Genomic DNA, 22,081 nt, shown 5'->3' on the forward strand with positions numbered 1-22,081 from the left:
CCATTCAGCCAGTCTGTGTCTTTTGGTTGGAGCATTTAATCCATTTTACATTCAAGGTAATTATCAATATGTATGTTCCTGTTACCATTTTCTTAATTGTTTTGGGTTTTTTATTTTAGGGCTTTTCCTTCTCTTGTGTTTCCTGTCTAAAGAAGTTCCTTTAGCATTTGTTGTAAAGCTGATTTGGTGGTGCTCAATTCTCTTAGCTTTTGCTTGTCTGTAAAGTTTTTTATTTCTCTGTCAAATCTGAATGAGATCCTTGCTGGGTAGAGTAATCTTGGTTGTAGGTTTTTCCCTTTCATCCCTTTAAATATGTCCTGCCACCTCCTTCTGGCTAGCAGAGTTTCTGCTAAAAGATCAGCTGTTAACCTTAAGGGGATTCCTTTGTATGTTAATTGTTGATTTTCCCTTGCTACTTTTAATATGTTTTCTTTGTATTTAATTTTTGATAGTTTGATTAATATGTGTCTTGACGTGTTTCTCCTTGGGTTTTCCTGTATGGGACTCTGCGCTTCCTCGACTTGATTGACTCTTTCCTTTCCCATATTAGGGAAGTTTTTGACTATAATCTCTTCAAATATTTTCTCAGTCCCTTTCTTTTTCTCTTCTTCTTCTGGGACCCCTATAATTCGAATGTTGATGTGTTTAATGTTGTCCCAGAGGTCTCTGAGACTGTCCTCGATTCTTTTCATTCTTTTTTCTTTATTCTGCTGTGCGGTAGTTATTTCCACTATTTTATCCTCCAGGTCACTTATCTGTTCTTCTGCCTCAATTATTCTGCTGTTGATTCCTCCTAGAGAATTTTTAGTTTCACTTATTGTGTTGTTCATCATTGTTTGTTTGTTCTAGGTTCTTTTTAAACGTTTCTTGTATTTTCTCTATTCTATTTCCAAGATTTTGGATCATCTTTACTATCATTTCTCTGAATTCTTTTTCAGGTAGATTGCCTATTTCCTCTTTATTTGTTTGGTCTGGTGGGTTTTTACCTTGCTCCTTCATCTGCTCTGTATTTCTCTGTCTTCTCATTTTGCTTAACTTACTGTGTTTGGGGTCTCCTTTTTGCAGGCTGCAGGTTTGTAGTTCCTGTTGTTTTTGGTGTCTGCCCCCAGTGGGTAAGGTTGGTTCACTGGGTTGTGTAGGCTTCCTGGTGAAGGGGAGTGGTGCCTGTGTTCTGGAGGATGAGGCTGGATCTTGTCTTTCTGGTGGGCATGTCCATGTCTGGTGGTGTGTTTTGGGGTGTCTGTGAACTTATGATTTTAGTCAACCTCTCTGCTAATGCGTGGGGTTGTGTTCCTGTCTTGCTAGTTGTTTTGCATAGGATGCCCAGAACGGGAGTTTGCTGGTAGTTGAGTGGAGCTGGGTCTTAGCGTTGAGACAAAGATCTCTGGGAGAACTCTCGTTGATTGATGTTACACAGGGCCGGGAGGTGAAAGTGGTCCAGTGTCGTGAGTGCGGCTCTCCCATCTCAGAGGCTCAGGCCTGATACCTGGCCAGAGCACCAAGACCCTGTCAGCCACATGACCTGGTATGTGTGGAGTCTCTTGTCTTTTGGGAAGTGTGAGGTCTTCTGCCAGCGTTTAGTAGGTGTTCTGTAGGAGTTGTTCCACATGTAAATTTATTTTTGATGTGTTTGTGGGTAGGAAGGTGATCTCCAGGGCTTACTCCTCTGCCATCTGGAAGGTCCTGATCTTTAAATGGTTTTTAATTTTAACGTCTGATCATTTGAATTGGGCTTTCTAAAAATTTTATTTTGGGTATGTTTTGGTATATTTTAAGATTAATTCCTGGATCATCATCTTTTTTTCCCCCCTCCTCAGAAAATATTGTCTTGCTATCTTGAAAATTTTTAGGTTTTATTTATCAAGAATAGAAAGTTTTTATTATTTAATTTGTTGCTGTGATGGGAAATGATTCCTTTTAATTCAGCTGTAGATATGTATTTTTATAAAACTTAATTCATGAAGAATAATTTTAAGTAGAAAACGGGAAAGGTGGCCTGTGATTTGGCTTCTAGCTACCTCTCTGACCTTTTTTTTCGTGCTTGTTTTCCTGGCTCCCCTCTATTTCAGTCTTATTAGCTTTGTTGATTTTTGGATATGCCAAAGATATTTCTGTCTTAGGGCTGTTGTACTTATTTATCCTCTGCCTAGAACATTTCTTTTCCAGACATTAAAAAGGTTTACTCTTTCGTAAGAGTGAAACCTTTCATGAGGTTTCTATTTAAAAATCACATCTCCAGGGAGGCCAAGGTTTGTTTGTCAGAAGGCAAAAGTTTTATATTGGGAGTCAGGTCACCTTTACATCCTCAAAGACTGAAAGGGCAACTTAAGTATTTAGGTCCTTCAGACCAGGGCTAGAAAATAGGCTAATCTAACGAAGGGTAGTTGTATTGTTACAGTGCAGCCACATCCAGTAGAACTTTGTACTATGATGGAGATGTCTGTATCTCTACTATCTAGTATAGAAGCCACTAGCAACATGTGGCTCTTGAGCACTTGAAATGTGGCCAGTGTTACTGAGGCACTGAATTTTAATTAAAATTCAAATAGCCATATGTGATTGGTGATTACCATGTTAAATGACACAAGTGTCAAAGAATGGTATAGTGCAAAGAAGAGAGAGAGACAGGAAAAGTTTCTAAAAACAGGACTGAATGATCTTTAAATTTGAGAAACAAAGGAGTTGGATTAGATGATTTGGAAAGGCCCATTAGAGATCTATAATTGTAGGCCCATTAGAGATCTATAAGTTTATGTCCCAGTGGAGAAATTTGTAGGTCAAAGGGATTGACAGCTGGAAATACCTGGAAAGGCCTGTTTTAAATCCATGCAAAACTGACAAATAATAAGACTCATATTTGTGATTTAGTTTAATTGTATATAATAATTCTCATGCACAGTAGAAAAAAAATTTAAGGTATGACCCTTAATCATCTGTGAATGTTAGACTATCAAAGATGAAAAAGGAGTGTGATTAGACGCAACATGTGGAGAGAGGCTAGATCATTCACCTGTTTTGAACTAAGATATTTTCTACAACATTATGATAACTTGAAATGGCAACAGCAAAAAATAGAAGATCTGTTAGTAGCAAGATACCACAGATTGTAATAAATACTATGAAGGAAAAAAAAACAGAGTGGTGTAGTAGAGAGTAAATGAGGCTCTACATAAGGTGAGGGAAAGCCTCCTGGAGAGGGTGATTGACCTGGCGGATGAAGGATTCAGCCAGCAGAAGCTAGGGGAACAGCTTTCTAGGGCAGAAGGAATGCCAAGTGAGAAACTCTAAAGTGAAGAAAACTTGTGTTCCAGGTGCAGAATGGTTGTGAAGGCAGGGGGGCGGGGGGGGGGGGTGGCAGGGTAGTAGGTGTTTTGAGATTGGAGGGATAGATAGGGCACTGATGATGTAGGGCTGTTTAGGCCATAGAAGGAAGTTTGAATTTTATTCTAAAGGGTTTTAAGCGGGGGTAAAACTTGATTTGACATGTTTTGAAAAGTTCACACATGGGTTGCTATGATAAGCATAAGTGATACTCATTTCATAAACTAGTATTTTCACCTTTAGGAAGTGTTATTACTTAACATTTGTTAAATTTTAGTAGTTTTGCAGCAATATAACAATATATAGTCAGTTAACTTATTTGACTTAAATTGCACAAGCGGAAATGAAAGTTGCAGGTTTATTTTTCCTTGAAAAGTCTTGTGAATTCTGCAAAATTTTTCATTTTCAAATTCTGAGATCTATCTTTTCAAGTTTAAATTCACATTAAAAATGTGTTTCTTTTTTTTTTTTTTCTTTTTTTTTTTTTCTGTACACGGGCCTCTCACTGTTGTGGCCTCTCCCGTTGCGGAGCACAGGCTCCGACACGCAGGCTCAGCGGCCATGGCTCACGGGCCCAGCCGCTCCGCGGCATGTGGGATCTTCCCGGACCGGGGCACGAACCCATGTCCCCTGCATCGGCAGACGGACTCCCAACCACTGCGCCACCAGGGAAGCCCAAAAATATGTTTCTTAATGCTCGAACTAAAAACTGATTTTAGTAATGTTATGAAAGATCATTCAAAAGTTTTTATCTTTTTCCTACTGTAGTATAAGTAAGGGTTTAATATTTTAGGTTTCTTTTCTTAGGTGAACTTTGTCCCTGTTTTAATTTTAGTCTGTGCCTGGTGGTACCCTGGTTTTACCACTTGTTAGCTGAGTATCTTTGGGAAAATTATTTTCTGTAAGACTTTGTCTTTATCTGTGAAATTGCTGTAATAGTAATATCTATCTCTTAGGGCTGTGCTGAGAATTGAGTTAATAACCTAGCAAAAATTAGGTGCTTTGATTATTGTTAAGTATTAGGAATTCACAGTGTTGGTGAATGCCCGAGGTACAGTTGATTCTCATTATTTGTGAATTCTGTATTTGTGAATTCACATACTAGCTAAAATTTATTTGAAATCTCAAAATCAGTACTTGTGGTGCTTTTGTGGTTATTCATCAACACAAATAGAATGATGAAAAAATTTAGTTGCTTGATATGTTCATTCCCAGATGAGTTCAAACAGAGCAACACTCTGCCTTCTTATTTCAGCTCTAATGGTGTAAATAAGTTTTTTGTGTGTGGTGTGTCAAGTGTCATGTTTTTTGCATTTTTGCGCTTTATGTTGGTGGTTTTGCTCTTTAAATTGGCCCCCCACGTAGTGCTAAAGTTCTGTCTGGTGTTCCTAAGTGTCGGAAGCCTGTGATGTACTTTACAGAGAAAATTCTTATGTAAGATAAGGTGCAGTCAGGCATGAGTTTAATGTTAATGAATCAATAATATATACTAACTAAGGTATTTTTAAACAGAAGCACACATAAAACAAGGTCATATATTTATCACTTCATGAAAGTGTTATGACCAAAGGCTCATAGGAACCTAGCCCTGTATTTTTTCCCTAGGAGCAGCGATTTCAGTATTTAATAATTCAGTCTTCATGGCAAACTTTATTGGACATAAGTACTACAGATAATAAGAATGGACTGTTTGTTTTTAGTGTCAAGTTTAGAAGTAATTAAAATACCCAGATAGTTAAGAAATATGTTGTATTTCTAATTACATTGAAAACTACTGTGACCTTACTCTGAATAATTCAGATATATACTTGGCTTAAATTAGGAGTCCCTAGTCTCTTTCCATACTTACTGAGTTGATCAATATTCTTCAAGATTAGAGAATGGTAATTTTTGACACTAATAGAAAATATCTGCTCTTTTTTTTTTTAATTTTTTTATAGCTGGGTGTTTCCCTTAGCAGTTTGGGAGCTATACCAGCAGCAGCACTAGACCCCAATATTGCAACACTTGGAGAGATACCACAGCCACCACTTATGGGAAATGTGGATCCTTCCAAAATTGATGAAATTAGGAGAACAGTCTATGTTGGCAATTTGAATTCCCAGGTAACTAATATAAGAAGAAATTGAGTGGTGGGACCTCTTATTCCTTTCCCTTTCTTAAAAATTGTATCAATTGATAAAGTAGTATTTACCTGATTTTTTTTAAAGAAGAATATACTTTATTAAAGTGTTACTTTGTTTCTTCAGACAACAACAGCTGATCAGCTACTTGAATTTTTTAAACAAGTTGGAGAAGTGAAGTTTGTGCGGATGGCAGGTGATGAGACTCAGCCAACTCGGTTTGCTTTTGTGGAATTTGCAGACCAAAATTCTGTACCAAGGGCCCTTGCTTTTAATGGAGTTATGTTTGGAGACAGGCCACTGAAGTAAGAAACACTAAACAAAGAAATTTTAATGATTTTGAAAAAATTTTGTGGTTTTGATGTAATGAAGGTTTTTTTTTTTCTCTTTTTAATAGTAATTGGCAATTTGTGGAAAGGAAGACTTTGTGTTAAGTATAAATGAAGCACAGATATTTACCATTTTAGCCTTTAAATTAAAGTTACATTTGAAGACATCTTATTTTCTATTTCATAAGGTCTAATTTAAAGTTAACATTATTTTTATACCGTACATATTGATTGTAGGTCTTTTTCCATAAGCTTTAACAAGTTAGGTTGGTTTTGCATTATTACACTAGACTAATGGGCAGTTTAACATGGGTAGAACTTACAGTAATATAGTAATAAGAATTTTGGTAAATCCAAAATTTCAGGAAGAAAGTACCCAGAAATGTTTTAAATTATACATTTTAAGGTTTGCTCACATCCTTCTTTGCATAATGAAAAATTGATGTAGCCTTTCAGGTACTCAAGACCAGAAATTCTATTTCTTGCACATTATTGAGGCACCAATTTTATCTGAATTCTGTAGATAATTGCCTTAATTATACAGTTTGATCAGGAGTCTGCTATTAAGGGATAAGACACTGTTCTTAGTGAATGCTGTGTTTTCACCATGGTAAAGTGAGGCACACCAAATTCATTTATGTGCATCAGAGAAACCACTGTTACCCATAAAGGAAGAGTTTTATCAGATTCCTCCCATATTTGTAGCTGTATGACTAGGCCATGGTCCAGGGTCGATTAAAATGGTGCACATGATACATAGGTTCCCTTTCATCCTCCCAGGGTGCAGAGGTTATCAACAAAATTTTATAATCTAAGAATAGAAGTGATTCATTTTAATACTGGTGTCACCATTTTATTATAACTCTAAGCTGTGAGGAGAAGCCATTGTCCTGGTCTATTGAGGTTGTTAAAGAAGTTAGCTAGGGTTCAGTTTTTCTTTTTTTCCCCTGCTTTTTGGCTTTGTTAGCAAGAGATGATGGCAGATGGGAATGAGATAAATCATGGTTTTGAGGCTGGTTTTGGTTATTCTGTATTTAGCTATATTATTCTAAATGTGCTTTTGAGATGTCCTCAGATTTGTAAATATGTGTATCATATAAACAATTAGTTGTTTCATGTTTTGTAAAATATGGTGTGTATTTGTGATATGCTAATATTTTTAATTTAGAATAAATCACTCCAACAATGCAATAGTAAAACCCCCTGAGATGACACCTCAGGCCGCAGCTAAGGAGTTAGAAGAAGTAATGAAGCGAGTGCGAGAGGCTCAGTCCTTTATCTCAGCAGCTATCGAACCAGGTAAGGCCATAGTGTTGTTACATAGGTCATAGTTGAAGATCATAGAATCTTAGAACTGGAAGGAATTTTAGAAATTATCTGTTCAGTCCCTTCATTTTACAAACAAGAAGACTGAAACTCAAGAAAGAGTAAGTGACTTAACTAGTGTTAAAGGTTGAAGAATTATTTAGCCCAAATATCTTTTTCCATGATACTGAATTGAGGTACGTTAGCTTGAGTTAATCAGTTCTTTATATTTTAATAGCAAAATCAGTACGCAGAACTGGTTTGCTTAAAGCAAAGTGTAAATATTATTGTGAGGCTAAAGACAAGAATAAATATATTTTAAATGTTATGATTAAGCAGATTCACTTTTCCTTCAAAGTTTTAATTTTAAAAATAGAAAAGAGAGCCCATGAGTTAGGAAAACTACAGAGTCTGTTTTAGCATGGTAAAGGAACACCCTTTCAAACTTTTGTGTTGCTAACTAAAATTAGAAATCCAACCTAAAAATGTCTAGATGTTTTTTTTACATTTGAGCAAATTTTCTAAATTAGAATTTAAGCTTCAATTCTAGGAAAATAAATGGAAAAAGGATTTAAAATCACTGTCATAGGAATTACAGACATGTTATAATCGTACATTATGGCAGCAACAAAATACTACGAACAGCTGTTTATAATCATCTGGTTTATATGTACTGCTGCAGGGTGGCTGCACTCAACGAGTTTATGCAATGACTTTCTTGGATGTTTCTGAAGGATAATTGCACAGGAGGAGGATGTACAGAGAGTAGGCCCCTTGCACTATATGTGGTACATTCCACTTGTGCCTGATTATTAACTGGGATCTTTAATTGTTCTGAGCTTACACTGCAAAGTGGTTTTTTCCTCCCAGAGTCTGGAAAGAGCAATGAAAGAAAAGGCGGTCGATCTCGTTCCCACACTCGTTCAAAATCCAGGTCTAGCTCAAAATCCCGTTCTAGAAGGAAAAGATCACAGTCAAAACACAGGTGAGAATTTCTACTGTCATATTTAAATTTTTTCGGTTTTGTATTTACAGTGGTTGAGATCTTCTGAGTTTTTGTCCAAGTATCAGAGTGTAGAAATTTCACTGGTGTTCACCAGGGAGTATGGTTACCATTAGATATTGCTTTAATTGTAATGCTAAAGAATGAAGTTTTATCTAATTAATATATAATTTCAACTAATTTTTAGTTTTAGAAGTTGGTTTTCTATCTTAAGATGTTCTATTCCTGGTTTTTCTAAGAGTAAACTAGTCTTTATACAGAACTAGCAGAATATTTTCATTCTTCATATTGGGAAAAGGGAACATCTGATGCTGAAAATATTGCTGAAGTTGTTGCAGCTTTTTTGTTTTTTCTTCCCGCTCTTTCCTCAGGGTGTGGGGAACATCACCCCAGATCTTGATTTCAAGTAGTTACTTTCTCCAATACTGTGCGTCAAATGGGGTACTTTCAGTCTTTGTACTCTTGGTGATAAGAGCCTCTTCCACCCACTTTGGGACCTGAAACATAGGAGTAACTTGCAGCTTTAATTGCAACTGTTGTGCTTAAGCTCTGTTTCTGTTCTGTTTATCTTATTTTTGAGCGTGGCTTAGTCATTTTGAAGTTCTTTTAAAATCTTTTGTGTTTGGTGCAAAGGGGATCTCAAGATATAAACTTGCAACACCATCTTGATTGGAAGTAACCTAAGAGTCATGTCTAAAATAAGTTTTATTGTCTTCTTTAAGATGTGGAGGGGGCTGTTACTGAAATGTGAACATGTATGCAGTGGATCCTAATTGCACGTTACATGTGCATACATATGCATACTCTCTCAAGAGAAGAGGCAGAGAAAAGTGTGTGTGTGTGTGTGTGTGTGTGTGTGTGTGTGTGTGTGTGTGTGTGTGTGTACATGTTTGTTGGGAGTATTAGAGAAGGAGGAGGATTTGAGGGGAAGGAAAAAAGGAACCAGTATGCTCTATGTTGAACCTCACCAGCAAGCTCAGTTTAGTCTTGATTTTCTGTGCTAATCAAGGAGATTGAGGCAATGAGAGGAAAATTTGATCTTTTTTTTTTTTTTTTTTTTGCGGTATGCGGGCCTCTCACTGCTGCGACCTCTCCTGTCGCGGAGCACAGGCTCCGGACGTGCAAGCTCAGCGGCCGTGGCTCACGGCCCCAGCCACTCTGCGGCATGTAGGATCCCCCCGGACCGGGGCACGAACCCGTGTCCCCTGCATCGGCAGGCGGACTCTCAACCACTGCACCACCAGGGAAGCCCTGATCTTCTTTTTTAAAATTTATTTTTTATTGGAGTATACTTGAATTACAGTGTTGTACAGCAGAGTGACTCAGTTATACATATATATATATATGTTCTTTTTCATATTCTTTTCCATTATGGTTTATCACAGGATACTGAATGTAGTTCCCTGTGCTATACAGTAGGACCTTGTTGTTTATCTATTCTGTGTATACCAGTTTGCATCTGCTAATCCCAAACTCTCATGTCTCGCCTCTCCCATCCCCCTCCCCCTTGGCAACCAGCAGTCTATCATCTACGTCCCTGATTTTGTTTCTGTTTCATAGATAGGTTCATTTGTATCATATTTTAGATTCCACATGTGATATTATATGGTATTTGTCATCTCTTTCTGACTGACTTCCCTTAGTATGATAATCCCTAGTTGCAGATATTCTTTTTTTTTTTTTTTTTTTTTTTTTGTGGTACACTGGTCTCTTACTGTTGTGGCCTCTCCCGTTGTGGAGCACAGGCTCCAGACGCAAAGGCTCAGCGACCATGGCTCATGGGCCTAGCCGCTCCATGGCATGTGGGATCTTCCCGGACTGGGGCACGAACCCGTGTACCCTACATCGGCAGGCGGACTCTCAACCACTGCGCCACCAGGGAAGCCCGCAGATATTCTTAATTAGACTCTAGCAAACTGTACTTTCAGCTCTCTACTGGTATATACTTCTCTACTGTTAGCGTGCAGAATTCCTTTTGGAATATGGTTTTAATCTCTGTCTCTATCCAAGGCCTTACAGTAAGGCAAATTCATGTTCAAGAGAAGGAAGTTGTTTCATGTACAAGGAATAAGACAGTGTAGCAAAGCCAGAATTGGAGAAGGAAAGTGGTATAGAATCAGTGGTACTAGATTATGGATATTTCTATAGCTCAACAGGGTGGTGAAGGTAAAGGAGATCAAGAAAATACAGAATTGAGCTGAAGAGTAATAACTTCTCTGAGGAAGAAAAAGAGCAATGACTTAAATCTTCACTTTGTGTTATAAGAGCCATGCTCCAAATCTAGTACCTTAATGGTTTTCTATGGCTGGAAAAAAAACAAAATTTGATTATTAATATCATTTTTTCCTTGATAATTTCTGTGAAGCTTTCTCTGTTGGGACAAATAATTTAAGGTTTTTACTCTTATCATTTTCAGTATATTGGGATATTTTCCCTTTCCAAGGGTTAGTGGAGGAAGAGTTATTCTGTCTAAAATGAGATTAGTTAATTATTCTTATTCATGGGAGTGATTTCATGGAGGTCTATCTAATTATGTAGCATTAGAAATTAATTGTTCTTGACAGGCGCACACACCCAAACACGCACATACACACAGGCATACCTCGTTTTATTTTACTCTGCCTTATTGTGCTTCACAGATATTGTGGGGTTTTTTTTGTTTTTTTTTTTTGCGGTATGCGGGCCTCTCACTATTGTGGCCTCTCCCGTTGCGGAGCACAGGCTCCGGACGCGCAGGCTCAGCGGCCATGGCTCACGGGCCCAGCCGCTCCGCGGCATGTGGGATCTTCCCGGACCGGGGCACGAACCCGTGTCCCCTGCATCGGCAGGCGGACTCTCAACCACTGCGCCACCAGGGAAGCCCAATATTGTGGTTTTTTAACAAATTGAAAGTTTGTGGCAGCCCTGCATTGTCAGATGACGATTAGCATTTTTTAGCAATATAGTATTTTTAATTAAGGTATGTACATTGTTTTTTTTTTTAAAGACAATGCTGTTGCACACTTAATACACTACAGTGTAGAGTAAAAATAAATTGTATATGCATTGGGAAGCCAAAAAATTCCTGACTCGCTTTATTGTGATATTCCCTTTTTTGCGGTGGTCTGGAACCAAACCCACAATAACTCTGAGGTATGCCTGTATATCTTTTTTGTCAGCATATACTGTTTTTATACATGGTGTATATAAACACAAGAAGCCTTTACTAAGGTCATAAAGAAATAAAAAAGAGCATGAGTTTTGTTGAAAAGAAAAGAAATTCCTCACCCAAAGACATTTGACTTATGGAACTCCCTCCCACCTCCACCGGTAGGGGATGGCAAGCATTTCTCGGCTTCCCCTCCCCTTCTAGTGGGATTGGATACCCTCAGCTCTGGCTCTGACCCACTAGACCTAGCAGGAGTGTGGGTTGCAGGAGCCATTGTTCTTGAAGCCCCACCTTCTTCTACCTTCTTAGTGTTCTGATACTTCTAGAACTTTCCCCTGACTCTTTCCCTGTTCCTTCTTTCTGTAGGAGGGAGCAAATAGTTATTACTGTGACCTTGGCTAGAACTGGGAAGCTGTATTTCTACTCTGTCCAAATTTTTATATGTGTTTTTTTCATAGGGACAGTGTTAGAAAAGGTGGGTAGTAGTACTCTATTATATTTTAAAGTTAAGTAACCTTTACAGACCAGCATAGGAACTATAAGACATTTTATAATATTTTAATGGGAAACAACTGACTTACAAATGAACTTTGATGCAACATAATGGTAAGTTGCCCTTTATTTACAATTTAACTTATAAATGCAATTTTGTACATCATGTTAAAATGACAGCTAATGATAGCTCAAATCTTTATCTTTGGTTGGATTAGATTTGCTCTTGACTTGAAGCTTTTAGCTTTCCTAATAGAAAACTTGTAGGCAACTAGTAGGTGAGACAGACATGAAATATTTAATGTCAAAATTGAAATACAATAATTACTCTTGAGCAGTGACTTTCAAACTCTGAGGACCCACAGGATAAGGTGGGAAGCCAAGTGGTCAGTGCTTTTTTATTATTAACTTTTATTTGTTATGGCTATGGTTAATTTTCTTAAAGGAGTTTATTTAATTAAGATTGGAAAGTGCTATTTGAAGAAAACAAAATTATTATATTTTTTAGCAAGGTTAACTAGAATAGAAATCTTAAGACTTATTAAGTACATAGAAGCAAAGGCCCTTTAAAGCATTATTACCCTCATGTGGATGTCTGTAAATGGACTAAAAATGTTATAAGTTTTTAAGTTTTCCCCTAATAGCTACTACTTGACCCTTGTGTCTCTTAGGTTATTAGTGATAAAGGTTTCAACAAACTACGAATTATCTTCGTATATTAAAAATGAGGTATGAAGATAAGTGTATAATAGATGGGTGGTTCAGTTAAAAATTAGCTGTTGGAAAACAAATTTGAACTAACTGAAAAATGTGTTTTAAGAACAAGATCATTACTTAATTGAGGATTGTCTGGAGACTTTTCTGGTTTCATGGCATAGCACAAGCATTTAACTATATGTATTTCTTTTATAGATATTTGTTTTAACTTATGAAGATGTTACTATCAAGATGAGTTTTAACTATATAAGGCATACTTGTAGACGTTCATGTGACCCCTTGGAATAAATAGAGATATAATTTAAAGTTTTCATTTATGTTAATTGTTAATGATGATGATGCAGATATTGAGATAGGATTTTTAATCATTTATTCTGCACTCAAAACTGTTAGGCAGTTTTCCGTATATCATCCGTTTTAATTCTCATGACAGTTCTAGGAGGTATAGGTATGATTCTTACTCCAGTTTTTAGATGAAGAAACTCAGGCTTAGAGAGGTTAAGTGATTAGCCAGAGTTCTCACAGCTATTGTGTGCCAGAACTGAGTGTCAGAGCCAGATTGTTTAACTCCGAAGCCGGTGAGTCTCATCACTTTGTTGTTTAAGTTGTATGCCTTCAGTTTGGTTACATTTAAATAAATAGTTCCTAGGATACCTCATTATGAAAAACGTCACATTTATATAAGCTATTATTTCAGTTGGGAAAGGAGCCTGGAGAATTTCAGAATTTAAAAAACAGTTATTTTTCCTCCAAGAATTCCAGTAATAAAGGTTTCTTTTAATAGCTTTGTTTATGTAATAAAATCAAGGCTTTGCAAATTCAACATTTGATTATATTTAGCTTTAACTCATGAGTAAGATGTTTGGTTTCCTGTCACACTAGCACCATCATTAGTACTGTGCTTCCCTATGCATTCTTCTTAGTATGTGTTATGACAAATAGCACACAGTCATTTATAGAAACCATTGAACCATATAACCACTACTCCCTGTCAAAGATAAGTTATAGCCACAGGCAGTAATATTACATGCAAGTCAAGAGTTAAAGACAATTTTTGGTATGAAAACTTGGACCATGGGAGAAGTTGTCTGTTTTAATTGAGCTGTGTAATATTTAGCAAAAGAAAGCCACACCTGAAACTGTCAGCTTAAGTCTGACATAGGAAATAACTTAAATTCTTTTTCAGTTTCTGTCTTTGTGTTCTGGACAATGAACTGTCTGGTGAAGTTTCCAAAAATAAATTTATGTCAGATAATCTAATTTTGAAGCATTATGTAATAGAGAATTTAAAAATATTGATAAATACTGTCAGGATTGGTTTTAAAATTCTCTTATTTGAAAGATCTTAAATATTTATAAATTGAAAGTCTAAGAATAAGTTTTGATATTCTAACAATTTGTTTTTCTTTAGGAGTAGATCCCATAATAGATCACGTTCAAGACAAAAAGATAGACGTAGATCTAAGAGCCCTCATAAAAAACGCTCTAAATCAAGGGAGAGGCGGAAGTCAAGGAGTCGTTCACGTTCACGGTGAGTTTTTTGGAAATTAAGCGTAGTTTTCTCATGACCTCATTTGTTAAAAATCTGTTGTTTAAATTTTTAATGAAAGAAATTAAACTTTTTTCTGATTGTTTCAGTAATGATTTACTATCGATTGTCATTGATTTGAATCTGATGGTTAGTATGACTCATGAGATTTCCAGACTAAATTCAGCCTGATAATTGTTTCATTTGGCAGCTTCATGTACACATAAATTATTTAGAAACTTATATGTAATGTCTTACAGCTATTAAACATTGTTTTGTGTTGATAATTGTTGAGGAAAGAGAATGAGGTCCTGTTGGGGAGTAGAATTATTTTAGTTGTGAATTTATTTATTTACTTTTGTTTTTAAAGGGACAAAAGAAAAGACAACCGAGAAAAAATCAAGGAAAAGGAAAGAGTGAAAGAAAAAGATAGAGAAAAGGAAAGGGAAAAAGAGAGAGACAGGGAAAAGGAACGTGAAAAAGAAAAGGAACGGGGTAAAAACAAAGATAAAGACCGGGATAAAGAACGGGAAAAGGACCGAGATAAAGACAAGGAGAAGGACAGAGAGAGAGAGCGGGAAAAAGAGCATGAAAAGGAACGAGACAAAGAGAAGGAGAAGGAACAGGACAAAGAAAAGGAACGAGAAAAGGACAGATCCAAAGAGATAGATGAGAAAAGAAAGAAGGATAAAAAGTCCAGAACACCACCCAGAAGTTACAATGCATCAAGAAGATCTCGTAGTTCCAGCAGGTTTGATAATGCTTAAAGTTTTTACCAAAGGGCTTACTGATGACAAATGAAAACATAAATTTTAACTGGGGCAAAAAGATAATTGTGCACAGTGGAATCAGTACAATAATATCAGAACATTTCCCTCTGATAGCAGAGTAAACATTTCTCTAGCAGAGGGATTGCTACAGTATTGAATCTATGAGGAGGAAGAGAGAATATTGGCCAGAATTACTTGAAAAGTTAACTGTCCTTTGTAATCCACTATTTTAACCTGGCAGTGGTGTCAGTGGCTGCTGTTGCTGCTGCTTATTATTTTCTTGGAGGGTGGATGGCAGGGGCAAGTTTTTTGTTTTTGTTTTTTTTTATGTAGAGAAATTGACTTCTTAGGTGTCTATATTTCTTTGGAATGATGTGGTAAATTTTAATATATAAAATTATTTCTAAAGTTACAGTATTAGTCCTTTTCGTCACCTAAGTTCATTTTTACTGCTCTACTTTGTTGAATACATGACGTTTAAATTTTGGTTTTCATTTATTAATTTGTTGTTAAGGATTTGCTTTTTTCTTAGGGCTGTTTATTAATAGGTACACTGCCACCAGGTGGCAGCAGGTTGCCATAGTAACATCAGCAAAATGAGGACCTTCCTTAATTCAAGATTATCTCAAACCTACATCCATTGCTCCAGATGATATTGTGACTATAAATAAATGGAAGTTCTCAAGTTGTATTAAACTATATCTTAAAAATACTTAAAAAATATATTTTTGCAAGTTTTAAAGATATTTTAAAATGGTTTTTCATAGAACATAATTTCTGAGACAATGGACTATATATTTCCTAATTTTTTAACTTTGTGTTTTACCAGCTTATTCTTTTTTTTTTTTTTTTTTTTTTGCGGTACAAGGGCCTCCCACTGCTGCAGCCTCTCCCTTTGCAGAGCGCAGGCCCAGCAGCCATGGCTCATGGGCCCAGCCGCTCCGCGGCACGTGGGATCCTCCCGGACTGGGGCATGAACCCGTGTCCCCTGCATCAGCAGGCGGACTCCCAACCACTGTGCCACCAGGGAAGCCCTAACAGCTTATTCTTAATACTAGTCTTTGGCTAGCTAATAGAAGATAATTGCAAGCATTTATTGAGTCCTTTATCATATGCCAGGTTTTATGTCTCAGCAGAGTTTTTCATGACTGATCTTATTTAATCCTCACAGTAAGCCTGTGAGAAGACTGTTATCATGGTTTTAAAACATGAGGAAACCAAAGCTCAGAGGAAATTTTCCATCTGCTCTGCACTTCAGTTAGAAGTATAGTAGTATAGCAGCTCTTTCGCTTCTTTTTAGAGATTGTTTAATTGAGGACTCTAACCAGTACTTGGTACTGGCTTTTAAAAAATGCGTCAGAAGTATATAGTTGAAAGCAACAGTATATGTTAAAATGTGACTTCAAATCAGTAGGTCATTGCCATATTTCAGCACATTGAACCAAAACCTGAAGAAATTAACTCATTTGCAGGGGGTATCAGTTGAGCCTTGCAGACTGCATCTTTATTGCAGTTATTTTACTGGTTGTGTTTCACACATTCCTTTGTTTTTGTGATCGTTTAGACATTGCCCTTCACAACACCAAATAATATTTCAATTCCTTTTTAAAAAATTAATTAATTTTTATTTTTGGCTGCCTTGGGTCTCTGTTGCTGCATGTGGACTTTCTCTAGTTGTGGATAGTGGGGGCTACTCTTTGTTGTGGTGCATGGACTTATTATTGTGGTGGCTTCTCTTGTTGCGGAGTATGGGCTCTAGGTGCGCAGGCTTCAGTACTTTTGGCACCATGGGCTTCAGTAGTTGTGGCATGTGGGCTCTAGAGTGCAGGCTCAGTAGTTGTGGCACATAGGCCTAGTTGCCCTGAGGCATCTTTCCGGGCCAGGGGTTGAACCCGTGTCCCCTGCATTGGCAGGCAGATTCTTAACCGCTGCGCCACCAGGGAAGTCCCCTTGATTCCTTTTAAATTCAGTTGAATTTACTTTTTCTGATGACTTTGAAATGTTTATAATTTTTTCATGGGTCATTTTAAGTTGCTTGATATTTAAGGAAGTGTAGATGTTCACATTGAGTTCTTAGTTCTTAGATAACTTCTGGGGCCTGGAGAATAAATGCTGACTAATGTTAGTTCCTAAAGGTTCAGCAGTTTGGAATGTTTCATGCTTTCAGAAGAGCTTGCTGAAGAGTTACCAATTCTTATCTTTTAGCATTTTTCTTCCTTTCAGGTGCTCTGATTTGTTTAGTGAATGGGAAACCTCTTAACTGCCCAGAATAATAGTCTGCTTAATGTTTTTATTTCCAACATTGTCTTCTGAGCTACATTTTTAGGAAAAATTTTGATATTTAAAAACTTTTAATGCTTGGAATTACAATTAATAAGGATGAGACCATCAAAGGGAAGGAGAACATATTTACTGAGCACCTGCTGTGCACCAGACACTAGGCTTGGTACTTCACAGGTATTATCCTGATCCTCATAACAAAACTACAAGGCTTGAGTTATCTCCATTTTTCAGTTGGAAAAACTGAGTCTCAGATAAAGTAATATGACCCCAGTCGTGCAGTTGGTAAGATGTGGAACTAAAATTTAAATATAAGCCTAATCAACTCCAATTCTGCATACTAGAGCTGACAGCTTCTTTCTCGACTAACTGACATTCTAGCTTCCTGTCTGTCCAGCCAGGACAGACACTAACTGGTAATTATTAGATGCCCACCTGTACATAGTGCTTCCTAAACATACAGGTAAAGAGTTACACTGATGAAGATGGAGCCATTTTGTGTAAACTTAAAGTCTGGAATACACTGATATTCTCATGCTATGAAAAAAGTACTTCTGGTTCTTTTGTGGGGGTAGGGAGGTGCTCTTACAGAATGGCATTGATTAAATGGAATAACGTCATCTAATTTCCATATTAGGAAGTATAATTTTGGGGTGACTTGGAAATAAAATTGGGTAATGGAGGAGAGAACCTTAGGTAGAGTTGGAATTGATTTATTTGTGTTCTCAAAGTTCTTGAGCTCTTTTGGTCATAACATCTACTGTGTATACCACATATGAACATTGTCTAGTTTTTTATTTTACAGATAAAAAATGTACACAAAATGTTTCATTAGCCTAGAATCAGCTTACTGAGGTGATAAGGAGAACTTGAATTCTAGAGGATTTGGTTGTTTCAGCTATGTGGCCACTAATTATCAGAGCTTCTTGTGAGATAGGTCATTGGCTAGCTACATTAATCATTTAATAAATGTACCCTTATACCTCATCACCTGAATAATAGACACCTTGAAATTCATTGTTTCTAAGTTGACCACCCTTGCAAATGAAGTAGTTTATTAGAGTATGCATCATTTGGTAATGTGTTAAGCAAAATAGTTTTTAATAATAATAACACTTAATCTATTTAATAATTATTTTTGACTTCTTCATATTTAAATCCCAGGTTTTAAGTAATTTCCTTACATATAAGCAACTTGTGTGCTCAATTTTAAATGAATAGAACAACAATAATGAAGTGGTAGGTTAAGGGTGTACAAGCAATTTCTCTGTCAAATGAATTAATGTTTAGAGACATTCTACATACTTGGGTTTAAAAAGTTCACATTTTGCAAGCCCATTTACCTTTCACTCCTTGAAAAGGGCCTGTTACCTTGTTAAAAAATAATCCACAGTGGGGCAGCAAGGAGCTAGATGCATGACAAAGGATCTGATAAGCAACACATGCTTTAGGTGCCGAGGAAGAACATGTTTGACTTGAGAGAGAATGTGAAACATCCATTACTATTTTTTCTACTCAAGAAATCAGGTGAAAAGGAGGTCGTCTACCCTTTCTGATATGAAATCTTAGAATATGTTTTCATTGGTCTGTAAAATTTACAGTTCATAATTTGACCTGTACTAGAATTAGATAATAGAACATTTTCATGAAAGACATTAGTTTAAACTGGCCTGTAAAGAATACTATTCACTTGAGAGCATTAAGGACCCTTTTGATTTTGTGTATTTGTATTATCTTTTATTTAAATTATTGTTTTTTAAAATGGCATATTTTTGATTTTCAGGGAAAGGCGTAGGAGGAGGAGCAGGAGTTCTTCCAGATCGCCAAGAACATCAAAAACCATAAAAAGGAAATCTTCTAGGTCTCCATCCCCTAGGAGGTAGGTTGAAAGCATGTGCTAAAACTGAGGAGGAAGCAGGGGGAAAATTTTCTCTTTTCAGTCTATTTTTTTTAACTTTCTCTTTTGAGTAAGTAATATGTAATGTATTTACATAGTTCAGAAATCCAGAGAGTATAAAAAGTTATATAATGATGGGTCTTAACTTCCACCCAGGTGTCCATCTACCCTGTTCCCACGAGTAATGACTTTATTAGTTATTTTTGGTATATCCTTCCAGTTCTGTATATAGGTACAGATGAAAATATATAATTTTCATTTTCATCTTCTACAAAAGGTAAAACAAAATATACACTGTTGTACAATTTGCTTTTGTCACTTAACTACCAGGAGAACTTTCTGTATTCATCAGAAAGTACTGCTTCATTCCTTTTTACAACTTCATGAACTTCCATTATCTGGCAGTACCTGGTTTATGTAACCAGCCTGCAGTAGGATGGGTTTTCTTAATTTTCTTTTTATAAATTATATAAGTCTGTAATGAACAGCTTTGTAGGTACATAATTTTGTAATGTGCAAGTATGCAGAGAAAATGTTCATAAATGGTATTTATTGTTGGGTCAGAGGATGAGTGTGTTTGTAGTTTTGAGAGATTTCCTTCCCTATTGTCCTTCATAAAGATTGGCAGCAGCTTGTACTTTAACCAGCTATGTATGAGAATGCCTGTTTCCCAATAGCTACTGCAGATTGTTACCAAAGTTGTGTATTTTTGTCCATCTGATAGATGAGAAGTGGTACCAGTGTATAGTAATTTCCGTTGCATTTTTCTTAAGAGTGAAGGTGACCATCTCTTCATATATTTGAAGGCCATTTGTATTTCCTTTTCTGTGAGTTGTATACGTTGCCAGTTTTTCATGGAGTCTGTTTTTGTGGGGGGTTTTTTTGGTTTATTTTGTCCTATTTCCAGGAGTTCTTTTTGTATTAGGGAGATTATTCTTTAGTGATTTGGTTTCAAGTATCATTCCTACTTTGTCATTTCTTCTTAGAAATTGTTTGAGACTTGATTTTATAGAGATTTTTGATTTTTATATAGTTTAATTCCTCTTTTTTCTTTTGTGACTTCTACATTATGAGTCTTAAAGGTAGAAAAGTCTTTCCTATTCCAAGGTTATAATAAAATTCCCCCATTGCTTCTTCTTGTACTTTTATGCTTTTAATTTTTGCATTTACATCTTTGATCCATTAGTTTATCCTTGTTTGCCATATGGTACATTGATCCAATTTTATTTTATTTTTCTAAATGCTTCTTTGTTGGCCAATATCATTATTAAAAACTCAATTTTCCTAACTAATTTGATATATTTCCTTTGTCATATACTAAATTTTTCTGTCTGTGTTGGAGTCTATTTCTGGCGCTTCTCTGCTGTTGGATTGTCTTGACTGATGATTTGTGTACCAGTAGCGCCCCATGCTTTTAATGATTCAGATTGTATAGCATTTTAAAATATTTAGTAAGGCCCTTTCTTCCCCATACTCCTCATTGCTCTTTTTATGAGCTTTCTTGACCATTCTTGTGTGTTTATTTTTCTATTTGAACTTGAGTTGGTTGTCTAGGCTCTAGAAATAAAACCTACTGATAATTTGTATTATAGTTGCATTACATTTATTAATTAGGGAAATTGAGGAATAGATTATTAAAAAATAAAGCTTTACAAAGGTGAGTCTTTCTATCCAGGAACATGGATGGCCTACTTATTCATGCCATCCTTAGTGTTTTTTCATGAATGTTTCAATGTTTATTTCATACAGATTTTACGCATTTTCAGTTTATTTTTAGGTATGTTTTACTTCTTTGTTCTTGTAAATGAGGTCTTTTCTTTCATTATGTCATGTAATTGGAGATTGGGTTTGTACATAGGAAGGATATTGATTTCTGTATGTATATATTTTCATCCCACTATCTTAGTGATGGGTCCTAAGTTTTCAGTTGGTTTTCTAGGTATAGAAGAGAAACTTTTTTTTTTTTTTTTTTGCGGTGCATGGGCCTCTCAGTGTTGTGGCCTCTCTCATTGCGGAGCACAGGCTCCGGACGTGCAGGCTCAGCGGCCATGGCTCATGGGCCTAGGCGCTCCGTGGCATGTGGGATCTTTCCATACCGGGGCACGAACTCACGTCCCCTGCATCGGCAGGTGGACTCTCAACCACTGCGCCACCAGGGAAGCCTAGAAGAGAAACTTTAAAAAAGCTCTCCCAGGGTAGAAGGAGCATGTTTCCCAGCAGAGCTCTTTTGTTTGTTTGTTTGTGGGTTATTATTTTTAGATGAGAATAAAGGAAGGCATAGGATATGTAGGAGGTAGGCCAATTTTTTTTTTTTAAATACTTTGCTCATGAAAGTCAAAACTTTTCTCAGTTGTGAACTCAAAATAGACAAAAAGGTGTATTTATATTTGCAAAGTGTCACTTCCTTCCCCATTCCTTTTACTTTAGTCTGCATCCACCCTCTGTAAGTGATCAATTGTTTATCTTTCCTTGTGTTTCTTTTTGCAAAATTAAGCAGATACATGTATTTGAATTTCTCCTTTTCTTCACAAAAGACAGCATTCACTATCACTATATACACTGTGTGTGTGTGTGTGTGTGTGTGTGTGTGTGTGTGTGTGTGTGTGTGTGTGTATGGTCAGTGACTATACCCAGCCCCACTTCCATCCTGAGTTATTTTTAATTTTATTTTATTCTTTTAATTTAATTTAATTTTTAAAAATAGATCTTCATTGGAGTATAATTGCTTCACAATACTGTGTTAGTTTCTGTTGCACAACAAAGCGAATCAGCCATATGCATACACACATCCCAGTATCCCCTCCCTCTTGAGCCTCCCTCCCATGCTCTCTATCCCACCCCTCTAGGTTATTGCAAAGCACCGAGCCCATCTCCCTGTGCTATGCTGCTGCTTCCCAGCAGCCAACTATTTTACATTCGGTAGTGTACATATGTTGATGCTACTCTCACTTTGCCCCAGCTTTGCCTTCCCACCCCGTGTCCTCAAGTCCATTTTCTATGTGTACCTCTTTATTCCTCCCCATCACTACCATTTTTTTTTTTTCCATTGTATATATGTGCCACATCTTCTTTATCCATTCACCTATCGATGGAGATTTAGGTTGGTTCCATGTCTTGACTATTGTAAATAGTGCTGCAGTGAACATTGTGGTACATGTATCTTTTTGA

At 36.6% G+C, this 22,081-nt stretch overlaps 1 protein-coding gene across 6 annotated transcripts in view; it reads left to right on the plus strand.

Annotated features, from left to right (window-relative positions):
* The window catches only part of SREK1 (splicing regulatory glutamic acid and lysine rich protein 1), a 54,840-nt gene that overhangs the window by 20,149 nt on the left and 12,610 nt on the right, over positions 1–22,081 (plus strand). For 3 of the 6 annotated variants that reach the window (XM_028492946.2, XM_007103280.4, XM_007103282.4), the window contains 7 exons: positions 5,262–5,426; positions 5,571–5,749; positions 6,942–7,072; positions 7,949–8,063; positions 13,850–13,969; positions 14,337–14,717; positions 18,800–18,895. In XM_028492946.2, the coding sequence (XP_028348747.1) occupies positions 5,262–5,426; positions 5,571–5,749; positions 6,942–7,072; positions 7,949–8,063; positions 13,850–13,969; positions 14,337–14,717; positions 18,800–18,895 (1,187 nt within the window). Of the gene's footprint in view, positions 1–5,261; positions 5,427–5,570; positions 5,750–6,941; positions 7,073–7,948; positions 8,064–13,849; positions 13,970–14,336; positions 14,718–18,799; positions 18,896–22,081 lie in introns of those variants that run through there. The other 3 variants (XM_007103281.4, XM_055086599.1, XM_024127108.3) reach the window with 2 other exon arrangements.

This window comes from Physeter macrocephalus, chromosome 8 (genome assembly GCF_002837175.3).
Source record: "Physeter macrocephalus isolate SW-GA chromosome 8, ASM283717v5, whole genome shotgun sequence".
NCBI classification, from domain to species: domain Eukaryota; kingdom Metazoa; phylum Chordata; class Mammalia; order Artiodactyla; family Physeteridae; genus Physeter; species Physeter macrocephalus.